Here is a 13406-nt window from a genome sequence, read left to right on the forward strand (position 1 = left end):
AAATGCCCAAAGGCATCACCTCTGGTCTTTTTAGTGTTAAAATGATGGGGCAGCAAGAAATACTTGTGATCAATTTGCAATTTGCCTTTTCACATTTAATAATACATTTTTCCTATGACTCCATTTCCAGAGCAGCCCCTCAGATTTACCCAACCCCCATAGATTCCTACAGTCCATTAGGTTTCGAAACTTCACAAACCAGTAGCAAGAGTCAAGCCATTGCTCAGATTCTATTAATTGGATTAGTTGAGTGCAAGTCTGCACTGCTCCTTGGGGGTGTACTATGATTACAGAGTCAGCAAGCTTTACTTAAGCTTTAACCCTGGTTTTTCCATATCGCAATGATTTTACTTCAGTCCATTTTCCAGAGTGAAACACATAAAAGCACTGCCCTTTGACCGATCAACTCCTTGAAAAAAAGTATCTCCATCCCTGGAGATCCCATGAAGCTCGGGGGCCTCTTTGCAGGATGGCAATTATTTAGAGACCGTATTAATTTACTTGCTTTCTCTAATGATACCCTGTACAAAAGATATAAATTCTTAAGCTTCTGTATATATGCAAGCTTCATGAACCAACCCCATGCGTCCATATCTACTTCCCCTAATTATGGGACTATGGCCTGAGTCCCTTAATTCTTGAGTTTCTGAATAAAGTTTGGTGTGACTGCTTCAGGCAATATTTAGGCAATATTTTAAATATCCTGTATCAAGTTTACTTAGAAATAAACTGTAGGGCAATTAGTGAGAGTGTAAGTTGATTTGTGAGGAGTGGTAATGTAAATAAGGTGTTAACCAACAAACCCTCATCCCTGGCTTTGTTGGCCTCAATGGTGTTACACACATTTTGACATTATGATTGTTATGTTCTTTGTATTGGTCCATTATATCCATCCATGTCCATGTCAGTCTTTTTTCCTCAGGGGAGAATTACACCACTACAGTATGATCCATTCTGTACTGCTTTTGGTTTATTTTTGCAGATACCGCCACCTTTACGGGAACGTGCACAAAGCTTGATTCACATGTTCACCTTTTATTATCACTAACATTATCACTCCAGGTGTCTAGTATAGTATTTTAACCTTTGTTGAAGTCCATTGACATTTCTATCTTTAAATCTTGACGGTACAGTGAGTTCTGGAAATTAACATGAACAGAGCTTCAGTCACGGCCATCCAGTCTCATAGACATTCTTCCACTGAACACAGGTTGGTCCCCCAGTGGTGGAAGTGGTCACTTTGGTAAAATAATCTCCTCATAAGAGGTCTGTTAAGTCATTATCTTCCACTGTAGACTGAAAACTAATCTGTACTCAGCTGAATCTTACCAGTTGCATCTTCAAGAACTGAAGAATCCCTGAAGTCTGAAACATTATTCTGGATTCAGTGCCTCTAAGTATGTCACTTCCGATACTATACCCATAACTATACTATATAGTTATGTTGTAGGTTTAATCAGATGAGTTCTTCAGCTTTGATAATTTGGAATTAGCTCTGCCTGACCTTTTTGTGTTCATGTCAAGTTGCTCTGGAAAAGCATTAGCAAAATGACTAAATTTACTGTATTGCCAGAGATGCTGTGCAATGGTTCTAAATATATCTCCCACAGGTCACATGGAGCCCAGTTAAAGTAAGCAGGTGGCCTGATTTTCAGATTAATAGAGCTCCTTTGTTGTCCGAAATAAAAAACAGACCACGATTGTGTGTGTAATGTGTTCTGTATGTGTGTGTGTGTGTTTTGTTTTGTTTTTTCAACAATAAGGTCATATAGGGAACTACCGTTAGACTGACTCATTTTCCCTTAAAAAGAGAATGAGTATGTTTTCAGCCTTTTTTTGAACCACGGATAATGAGAAAATGTTTTAGATTCTTGAGGGCTCCAGTGTCCGATGGTTTTGGTTTTAAAACAGCCTTGTAGTACTCAAGTCCAGGACTTGGATTTCAAATTCCAGCTCCTGGACTGATTCATTTCACCGCATTAGTTGCACTGCCTCCACCTCGTTGTCCTGTCGGGGAAGTGAGGATTAAGTGAAATACATTACATTATATTTATTTGGAGACGCCTTTATCCAAAGCGAGGTACAATAAGTGCATACCAAAGGTCATTGGAACAACTACAAAACACAGGTCCGATAAGGTACTGTACTTATTCTGTAACAGTTATTCATAGCCATGAACACATTAAGTCCAGTTCACATAGTAAGAATAGGCTAGGTTAGAGAGTAATCTTATGTAAAACTAGGAGGCAAGACAGAAAACCAAGTCCAAAAACCAAAAGACAGCTGAATATCCCAAAAAGCAAGGGATGAAAATGTAAAAATGCCAGGTGAGCTGTAAGACAAAAACCTTTGGATCCTGCGCACACCAAATGCCACACAACACCAGGCACAGGAGCAAGTTCAGATTCCCCAGAATGGAAAGCGCAGATTTTCTCAAAGATGTTATTCTAAAGCCTAGATATCCAACAGTCCCCATTGGTCCTTGCGCTGCCCTGGCAAAACACCGCCCCTATGTGCCGTCCTAATAGCGACATACTGTAATGAAAAAATATTTCACTAAATTATCAGAATGTAAGCATAAGGCTTACTTGCAATTACTATGTTTTGCAATTAGGCTACTATAATTTACTATAATATATTAGAATTTGCAATTACTCGCTTGTGTAGGTTGTGCTGGAGCGCAAGCGCATCATACCGGACTTTCATTCCATTTGCTCAATTTTTTCATCCACTGAAATTTCAAAAGGAACGGCTCGTTCGAAATGTACTGATTGTACTGAATGTACTGAAACACTCGATGAACGAAATGTTTTGATTCTACTGAATGACGTAGGGCTGCAAAAAATAATAATAATAATAAAAAATGAAAAAAGAATCTGCTGACACTCTAGTCTTGCAGGGTTGGAGTTTGAGATCCATGCACTAGATGAACAACAGGAATAGAAAGAAGAGAATTATGAGCCTGGTTCTGTCCTTCATAAATCTATAGGAGTTTGTTCCAGCAAGCATAAGTCTGAAAGTGGAAACTTTCATTATGACAACAACTGTTAGTTTACTGGCAAGACATTATTTTCTCAACAGACATGGGCTTGCTGCTGACTAGTCATTTGAAAGTCATACTTAACATGCAGCTGTGGATCCCCAGTCAAAATAGATTATGAATATGGCATGAGCACATGTACCGCACCCCCATACGCCCCAACCTATGCCCACCAAGCAGTCTGTACATGGCAATGTTATGAATTATGCCAACAGTACTGTACATGTATTCCTCTTGTTTTAGGGCTCTGCGGAGAAACCATTTACAGACAATCGAAGAGGGAACATTTTCTGCGATGCAGAGACTCATAGACCTGTGAGTATAGTGTCTTTGGTTTGGTTGTAACCAGCTGTCTTTTCACAACAGCTGAAGCTCAGATACACCAATTACAGCACACAATGCCTCCGCTTATCTCTTACCAGGTGGATACACTGAGTGTTGTCCAGTTCTCCATCACGCTCCTTACGTAGAATCAATCAAGCTTTATGTACGATAGACAGAGAGAGAGGGAGAGAGACAGGCTCCTATACTTGCAAATACACACATTTACTTCACAGACTAAACAAATACTATTCTTGGTGTTTTCTTTGACTCTATCACAATGTATTTTGAAAGGGCTATGCCCTTTTTATGCGATTGTTTCGTCACTGCATTAGAACTAAGCTGTCTACAGTTAAAAATGTAAACTGATTATGTGATTTAATTTACATGTAAGGGCAATGTTAAGTTAAACCGATATCTGGTATGATAACCATAAGACGTGCAAATAAAATTCATACACTGGAATCATTTCAATTTGAAATGCAGGATATGTATGTTTAAGTAAGGAGGCATAATTTGCTCCTGGTTACAGGGACCTGTCCGTGAACAGAATTCAGGAGCTGCCTCCATCTCTATTTAGAAATCTGCAAAACCTTAAGCAGCTGTAAGTATGACTTCGTTGTTTTCATGCTAAAGGACTGAACAGTCTTTTTCTGTTTCTGTTAACTAGCACTTTCGGTCTTTGTGTGATTATTGATAGATATGGTTATGGTGGCTTTGGCATTAGATCGGGGGGGGGACAGTAGATGATGTGGAAGAAGTCAGAAAGAATATTTTCCTGCTTTTACAGACAGTATTGCCTACTGCAGTGAATTAATATTTGAATGCAGATACGGTTTCGCTTGGTTATGTTCAAAAAACGAATAAGCCCTTTCATGTTTTACCTTAGCTGCAGGAATTATTTTTAAATTACATCGATGAGCTGCTCTTTGATAATTTTAATTGGAAAATATATGCTTAGCACCACCTGGCACAATACATAACAAGTAACTCAATTAAGCTCTATTGACTATAGCACATATTGCCCACCTTCGTTCAGAACCATTATTGTATTCTAGAACTTTCTCTGAAGATGTCAGACTTGCTGAGCAACAACAATGTCCCCATTTAATGCAGTCACTTAAGTGTGAACAGACCAGCACTTAACCAATTTAAGATCATTGCAGTTCAATTTCTAGTCATTCATGATAGAAAAAATAAGAGCCTCTATTTTGAGACTAGCTCTATGGGGTAATTTTTTACAATTTATACATTTATACAATAAAGATAGATATCGATCTGATATGAAAGGTCAAGCAGAGCATGATGTTCCAGTTCCAGGGAAGGCAAATCTTAATGCAACAATATTGTAGATGATTCTGTGTTTCCAACTATGTGGCAACAGTTTGGGGAAGGCCCTTTCCTGTTTCATTATGACAATGCCCCTGGGCACACATTGAGGTCCATATAGAAATGGTTTTATCGAGATCGGTGTGGAAGAACTTGACTGGCCTGGACAGAGCCTCAACCTCAACCCCATTCAGCACCTCTGGAAAGCCAACTGCGAGCCAGGCCTAATTGGCCAAAAAGGGCCTGGGGATGGTCCTGGTCCTGTAGATTCCTCCTATACAACATCAAGAGAATTCAACCATACCTGACCACGCACTCCACCCAGCTACTTGTTCAGGCTATGGTGACCTCCTGTCTTACAACTCCCTCGTGCCAGCTTGGGCCATACAGCCACTACAGATGATTCAAAATGCTGCTTCCCAACTCGTCCTCAACCTCAAGCTCTCTCACGTCACTGTCTTTCTGAGGTCACTGCAGCGGCTACCGGTTGCTGCCAGGATCAGGTTCAAAGTCCTGCAGCCCTCAACTAATTACAGGACATGATTCAATCCTACACACTGGCTTGACCACTCTTTTCTGCTGCAGCAGGGCAACTTGTACCCTCTGCCATCCGGGTGAATGGTTCTCGCTCGTCCCTACCATGGACCTTCTCCAACCTAGCTTCCCAGTGGTGGAACAAACTCCCTATTCCTCTACGAACCATTCAGTCATCTTCCACCATGGTTTGAAAACACATTTCTTCAGACTATACCTGGACTATCATCACTCTCCAGGGCACTCCCAATCTAGGATCACTCTTATCACTACTCATATCCTTCCACTTTGTTCCTGTAGAGCTTTCATGTTACATGTTCCTCCATCCAGCACTTATATTGTTAACTTGATGTTGTGGCTTGTAATCATGCCTCCTTGTTTGAACATCACTCTCTGACCTAGCCTATGATTACTGTGTGAACTGGACTTAAAGTGTTCATGGCTATGAATAACTGTTACATAATGAGTATTGTACCTTATCGGACCTGGGTTTTGTAGTTGTTCCAATGACCTTCGGTATGCACTTATTGTACCTCGCTTTGAATAAAAGCATCTGCCAAAGAAATGTAATGTAATGCAAAATAATGAATAAGCATACAAAACCAAGTTACAATAGAGGACAGCATAGAAAGATGTAATTCAGAGGCTAAAGTTAAATAAAGAGTTATGCAAAAGCTAGAAAATATGTGGCAAAGAACTGAAAGATGGGTGAAATATGGGCTTAGGAAATACTTATTCACAATTATTTAATTCCAAGGAACAGCAAAATATTTAAAAGAGGGTGGGTTATGGTTGTACAATAAGGCTGGGTATTAACGCAAGCTCCTGAATGAAATCCTTGAGCCTTTAGAATCCACATTATTTAATTTGGATTCTTTATGTTTTCAAAGTAAACCTTACTGAGGTTGCCTATTCGTATGTATTAAACAAGGCATTAAAATTGATAATTTCATCTGTCTTATTTCACATAATAATTAAATTCAGAAAAAACCCCTCTGACTTGAGTTTTCAAAATACTTGAAAGGTACATTAAATTCTCAATTAATCACTTAAAATTCTGTCCCGTTCATCTGTAATATTACATCTATATACCTATGTACAGCTACAGTTGAAAAAAGGACAAGCTTGCAATAGCTTCCGCAATTTTGGAATTCATATTCTTCCAACACTGTGAAATATAATCATTTTTGCCCAGCTTATTTAATTGAATAAGGACGGGGCACAATCAACTGCAGTAGCTCTCTATTGAAACAAGCAAAACATAACAAAGCATGTGAATGTTGGTATATGTGTGCATTTGTGTGTGTGCGTGCATGCGTGTGTGTGTGTGTGTTTTGTTGTTTTTTTTTTAATGAAAATGTATCAATATTCCAAGAAGGCCAGCTGTTAAATTTCTGATGGGTTGTTTCAATATCTCTCAGGAATATTTCAGATAACCCACTGACTCGTCTTTATGAAGACCAGTTTGACAGCTTCATCAATCTTCTATCACTGTGAGTGTTCTCTTCCGCTCTGGTGCTCTTGAGCTGTTAACAGTAAAGTAATAAAGAAAATGCAACAAAGAGGAAATATTTATTGCAATTGTGTGGTGGGGGATGAAGGAAAGAAATACATCATTTCCATTTCTTTTCAGGGGGATTGAGGGAGTTGAAATCCCGAATATTAGCATCCGGATGTTCAGATCACTCAGCAACCTTTCCCACATGTAAGTCTGGACAATGTTGAAAGCACATGGACCATCTTGATGAATATGTGTCCTTTATTATGATTTATTTATTTTGCGTCCTTTGTTTATTTTCACATTTTATTTGACTTGCTTTCTTGCTTGGTGGACACCCTTATCACAGGCAAGATATTTTATTTTTTTAAAAACTAAACTGTTGTGTAAGTCGCTCTGGATAAGAGCATCTGCTAAATGCCTGTAATGTAATGCACTGTAATGTATCCCAGTTGTATATCTGCATAGATTTTGCTACAGGAGGCATTCATCATAAAGGTCAGTGTCACCTCCAGAAAAATGAATCAGAATGCTAAGCAATGAAGTCAAGCTAATTAATTATGCATCATGCTCCCTTTGTTAAATATGTATTATTTATCACCCCTGATTCACTGCCCTAATGATAGACTCCCCTCTACCATTGTTGCCACAGAAAATAATATTTTGGAGTTTTCCCTGCTGTGAATCAAGCAAATGTTCCATCATATATATAGAGCTCAGGGTCACAGATGAAAAGCATTTCCAGAGGTGAAGGGTGAAATGTCATGAAATACCTATGCTTATTGCATAGTAACAGACCTACAAAGTGCCATATTTTATGATGTCAATTTTTTTTACGTCCAGATCAATCACTTTGATCACCCTGCAGTTCTGCCTTTCTGTGTTCTTCAAATATTTTGATTAGATTGAGTACTGTGGCTACTCACTATGCGTGCAGCCATCCATTATCTATACCTGCTTATCCTGGGCAGGGTCGCAGGGGGTTCTGAAGCCTATCCTAGTGTGCATTGGGAGAGAGGCTGGAATATACCCTGGACAGGCTGCCAATCTGTCCTTAAGTGATACTGTGGCTGCTACTCATTAGTTCTGTCCTTATGTGTTTTGCAGATACTTTAAGAAGTTTGAGTACTGTGGATACTCACTAGTTCTGTCCTTATGTGTTTTGGAGATACTTTAAGAAGTTTGAGGACTGTGGATACTCACTAGTTCAGTCCTTATGTGTTTTGCAGATACTTTAAGAAGTTTGAGTACTGTGGATACTCACTAGTTCTGTCCTTATGTGTTCTGCAGATACTTTAAGAAGTTTGAGTACTGTGGATACTCACCAAATGTGCGCAGCTGCAAGCCCAACACGGACGGCATCTCCTCCTTCGAGAACCTGCTGGCCAACATCATCCTGCGCGTCTTTGTCTGGGTGGTGGCCTTCGTCATCTGCTTCGGCAACGTCTTCGTCATCTGCCTGCGTTCCTGCGTGGCCTCGGACAACCGGCACCACACCATGTCGATAAAGTCCCTGTGCTGTGAGTGACGTGATTAACTAAGTCCTGTATGTGAGTATGACATTAAGTGCAGCTATTCTTTCTTGCCCCTGGAAAGCCAGAGTGCGGCAGGCTTCTGTTTTCACCTTAAAATCAGCAACAAGTTCAGTTCCAAGACGTGAGCTAAGGTGAAATAACTATGCATTTAACCTTCTTACTGATGCCGACTGAGTATCTGAGAAAACAAGCACACCCTGTGGCTCTCTTGTTTAGGTTTTAATTAAGTAATCAGTTCAGACGAAAAAAACAAAGTCAGCTGATTTTGTAATTAGATCATTTATTTAATCAATTAAGTTCAACATCAACAAACTTATGGATTAAGCATTTTTTAGAACGGGATCCACAGTCAATAATTCAAGATGTCTTTCTGTGACCTGTTCTAAATAAGGAAACTAATCCAATTAATTAATTTTAAAGAAATTCATTTTAGATTAGAGTTAGATTAGCTAGTTCTTATTTAAAAGCAAAGCTGCATGTTTCCTCTCTCTCTGATTTATGTGACCGCCAGGTGCTGACTGTCTGATGGGGGTGTACCTGTTCTTCATTGGGGCCTTCGACATCAAGTACTGTGGAGAGTACAACCGCCACGCCCAGATATGGATGGAGAGCCTGTCCTGCCAACTGATTGGCTGCCTGGCTATGCTCTCCACTGAAGTGTCAGTCATGCTGTTGACCTACATGACCCTGGAGAAGTACGTCTGTATCGTCTTCCCCTTCCACAACTGCCGGGCCGGTCGGAAGCAGACGCTGACTACCCTGGTGGGCATATGGGCGCTTGGCTTTATCATTGCAGTCATCCCCTTCTGGGACAAACAGACTTTCGGGAACTACTATGGCCGAAATGGAGTCTGCTTCCCCCTCCATTCTGACCTGACCGAGAAGCCAGGGGCGCGGAGCTACTCCACCGGGATATTCCTTGGTAGGCCCAATGGTAAAATATGTGTGTGTTGGTTCTAGACCTGGGTCAAATACATATTTGTGATACTTTAGATCACTTTATATTGATTAGTAGGCCAATTAAATAAGGTGATTTAGAAAAAGACACCAATTCCACCACTAATACAACTGAGTGGCCCAGCTATTGATGCTAGATACTGTACCAACAAGCTTCAATGCAAGACAATAGGGTTCGGATTCTTTATGAAGTATGATACTGTAATTAAGCCATGATTTCAAAGGTTATGAACATTAAAGAATGTTTTAATCAAATGTCACATGACTGCATGCTAATATGTATTTTTCAAATACCTGAAACCGGAACTGAAACTAAATTTAAATAAGTCCAGGTATGAGGATAAATCCCATGTAAATGTATTTAATGTAGGTTTCCGTGATTGTCAGCAAGCATAGCGTGGCAGCTGTGTGTTAGTGGGTAGAGTTGCATCACTGCTTCACTCATTTGCAAAATATGCTTATCGCATTTATTTTGTTTGTGTTTCAGGCTTGAACCTTTTTGCGTTCATGATTATTGTGTTCTCCTACACCAGCATGTTCTTCTCCGTGCGCAAAACTGGCGCTAAAACGGCACGCCACAGCGTCTTTGATCAAGAGGTCACCATCGCTAAGCGCTTCTTCTTCATCGTGTTCACCGATGCCCTTTGCTGGATGCCCATATTTCTACTCAAAATCCTTTCGCTCTTACAGGTGGAGATCACAGGTAAGTACTCCCGTCCACAAGTAGTACAGCAACTAAGTGATTCTCCAGAAGAAAATCTCAACCCATATGAGTTCAAATTGAACTGCTCTGGTGACAGGGTGGCAGTTTGCTTTCAAAATTTTCGGGGGGTCAGGTGCTTATGCCTGATGGTTGTCGCTGGAGTTAAGTCTTTATGATTTTTGTGTTGATTGGACCTTGCTGCTCAGTGTCCCCCCCCCCCTTAGTGTTGTAAGTGGATGGCAACCTGGCAATCAGTCTGTGAATCATGTTGTACAGGTCATGCTGTTATTTATGGCGCTATCAGAGGGGAATTGTCCTATTTGTTCAGCCAATCAAATAATCCCTTAACTTGCTCAGATGGCCTTGTGCTTTTGACATAAATATTCTAATTTCCAGGGCTCTATCTGAGCCATTCTGAGTAAAGCATTCAACTGTATTGCTAAGCCATTACCTCTTTCTTTTATTAAGGAATGATGCCCATGCTTACAATCCCATTGCACCCAATTAAATACATAGATAATAGTTATACTATGGAAAATTGTATCCACCTGCATGAGCTGCATTTTGAGTGTAGGCAGGCAGATGATGTCACAATGATACTTTGCAACAGGCTTGGGCACTTTTGTTTGACAAAATTTGGCACGGACACAACCTACTTTCATACGAGGTTTCCCAAAATAGTTTGCAACTGGCTGTGTCTCAACTCACAGTGTGACTGACCTCCTGTCTGCTAAAACACTTGAGATAAAAGCCCCAATTTGAGATTTATCTTCTCAATATCAATTACTGACATGCAATAAAAGGGGAACCTAAAACTGCTTGCATCGGTTCTCTGGATACAGAGAAGAATAATACAACGTGGAAAGGGTCTAACAGGGAATAAACATTTCTGGGAAAAAATAAATGAAAACATCCAGTGCTGTTTTTGCAACTATATTGGCAGAAATTGAAAGGTCCATGCTCCCTGCCTGTCAGTAGCTCTGCAGGGTTCTTGTGCTTTGGATTTTCTATTCGCCAAATTCACTTTGTGGCAAATTAGGAATTAGTTACTGTCGCTAATTTAATTATTTTAGCAAATGGCAGCTGACCAATGGTGGTATATTTTCCCACAAAAAAATGTGAAATTACCATAACTGTGGCACATGGCCTTTCCAAATATCCACTATACCTGTTATTACAGCACGTCCCCTTAACACCTTGTCCTTGGCACTGAAATTAGCTCTGGCTAATTAGGCCTCTCAGATGGTTGTTTTTGTCTTCCAGGTTACAAATGGCTTTTGTTACCGCCTGCTGACCATTCACGCTCTTATTTTCTTTTCTTCACCCAATCCAAATGAGGTCAAGGTTGATAGCTTAGATATGAAATTTGGACACTCAAGAAATTCCAGCACTTTTTGTTCTGCTTGCAATTAAAGGCTTCACAGGGGTATTGTTTAGGTTAAAGATCATACTTTCTTCAGCTATGCCTAACTGATGCTTTCTCCTAACATATCCTCAATCCAACCGTGACCACATCCCTTCCCCCACCATACCTCCACCCTCGCCTATCATTCTCTCTGTCGTCTGCTCTTGTCCTTGGTCCTCCAGGTACCATTATTTTATGGGTGGTGATCTTCATCCTGCCCATAAACAGCGCCTTGAATCCTATCATGTACACCATGACGACGACATACTTCAGGGAGCGCCTGAAACTCTGCCTCCAGATGAAGTGGCAGCAGCTGGGGATGAAGGAGACCCCTCATGACATCGCCATGATCTACAAGCATAACAGTGCCCCCTAATGGACTGGTGGACCTGTTGCAGAATTTTGACAAACTACGCACACGCCATCACCCTCTAGTCACAAGATGGGGGAGGGGGCATTTCAACAGTGTTTCTATGGTCTGCAAGCATACACACTGGTCTGGACACCTGTTCAGTAACTGTGCTTACCCGCCCCACCGAGAACCAACCATCAGGTGGGGGAAATATGGGCGGCACTGGAGTGCTACATTCACAGAATTAGCTTTAAGGCTGTCATTTTCCAGGCATGTTATGAGGGCTACAGTTGGACGGTACTGCAATGCTGCTGCTTTCTACAGTGGAGTCAGCTGTAAGACCACTTGTCTGCGACCCCTGACCAGCTTGTGCTTAAGGAGAGTCATCTTTGTCCTGTCTCAGGTCTGAGGGAATGCCCAGATCACATCAGTGTATTAAATCAGCTCACCTCCTGGCTGGGCCCCTCATTCTCAAAAGTTCCGGTCAAAGCCGCAGATGAGAGGTTGGTCAAAGGGTTCAGACTGTACACAGCAACATGTGCTGCGCTTGTGTTGCTTTGTTGCTTTGCTGGTAATGAATGTATGTGTGCACTCCCGTGCCCTGTTATAGTCCCACTCCTTACTCAGAATGGTCATCTTTAAAGTGCTCAAACAACTGAAAAAGGCAAGCATTTCCTTATTTGTCTATTTAAAGAGGATATTATACATGTTATCATTTTATGGATTTCAATTAACTGTAATATGTAATTTTCTTCTATTTTATTACTTCATTTTAATGAATATTTCTAAAAGGGGAAAAAATATTTAATAACATTGTATCGAGGAGCTTGAAAAAAAATGTAAGACAAAATGTAAAATGGGAATAAATTGCATCCTAATTTCTTATGGGGGGGAAAGAAAATGTGCTTCATATAAATGTTCTCGTGTGATGGGGGGCGGGTGGGGGGAGGGAGGGGCATTTTCCATAGCTTGGGATACAGGTGCATTTTCAGCATCAGTGATGTTTTGGAGATGGACCATCCCTTCGGGGCTGCAGTGAGCTTTTCATTTGTCCTGCTGCTTCTTCGGCGACTGCTGAGCCAGTAGCGCAAATTGCCGGAACAAATGTTCAGATGTTCCATTTATTTGCGTTTAATACGGGGAAAAGATGCCTGCGGAGTAAATATCCGTGTACCGTGGGGTGGCTGTGACCGAGGGGACTGTTCCTTCCATCAGTTTCCTTTGCGTGTGTATTGCTGGCCACAAATAATGTGACTTTCCATGAGAAAAAAAAAAAAAATACAAATAAATAAATACATGTCTATAAAAGTGAATACTGTTTCCTTTACTTTGAAAGGCCTGCAAAGTGGCCAAGTGTGGATGGGTGGGCATCAGCTAACTATAAAATGGACCGAATTTACATTTTGGCCCATCTATTATGTGCAATAAATATCAGAGGGCATTATTGTGGGATCAAAGCTGTTAATGATTAATGTTTAAAAGGGAACCCCGCTGATGTCATTTGCATAATTGTCAATATTGGTTAACAGACTCAGGCGTATCATTAAAGTACATGTTCTCTGTAAAGCAGCCCTGACCGGCTGGTTTCGTGCCACATTATGATTTCAGCGCAAGTAATGCATATTTCAAAGTAGATATGTTCAGAGGATTTTATTTTGCATGTACAGTAATTCAGTCTTCCAGCTGCCAGGTGCTAGTGCAGCCTCCTCATCAGTACATCTCTTGTTCAATT

General features: G+C 40.7%; 1 protein-coding gene across 1 annotated transcript in view; it reads left to right on the forward strand.

Annotated features, from left to right (window-relative positions):
* LOC135250248 (relaxin receptor 2-like) overlaps nucleotides 1–12594 on the forward strand; it is a 32654-nt gene extending 20060 nt beyond the window's left edge. The window contains exons 11-18 of the mRNA XM_064326346.1: nucleotides 3284–3355; nucleotides 3894–3965; nucleotides 6646–6717; nucleotides 6858–6929; nucleotides 8013–8242; nucleotides 8769–9179; nucleotides 9702–9917; nucleotides 11505–12594. Coding sequence (XP_064182416.1) covers nucleotides 3284–3355; nucleotides 3894–3965; nucleotides 6646–6717; nucleotides 6858–6929; nucleotides 8013–8242; nucleotides 8769–9179; nucleotides 9702–9917; nucleotides 11505–11698 — 1339 coding nt within the window. The 3' untranslated portion in view covers nucleotides 11699–12594. The remainder of the gene's footprint in view (nucleotides 1–3283; nucleotides 3356–3893; nucleotides 3966–6645; nucleotides 6718–6857; nucleotides 6930–8012; nucleotides 8243–8768; nucleotides 9180–9701; nucleotides 9918–11504) is intronic.
* Nucleotides 12595–13406: the final 812 nt, after the last annotated feature.

The sequence above is a fragment of the Anguilla rostrata genome, chromosome 3 (assembly GCF_018555375.3).
Source record: "Anguilla rostrata isolate EN2019 chromosome 3, ASM1855537v3, whole genome shotgun sequence".
Classification (NCBI taxonomy): domain Eukaryota; kingdom Metazoa; phylum Chordata; class Actinopteri; order Anguilliformes; family Anguillidae; genus Anguilla; species Anguilla rostrata.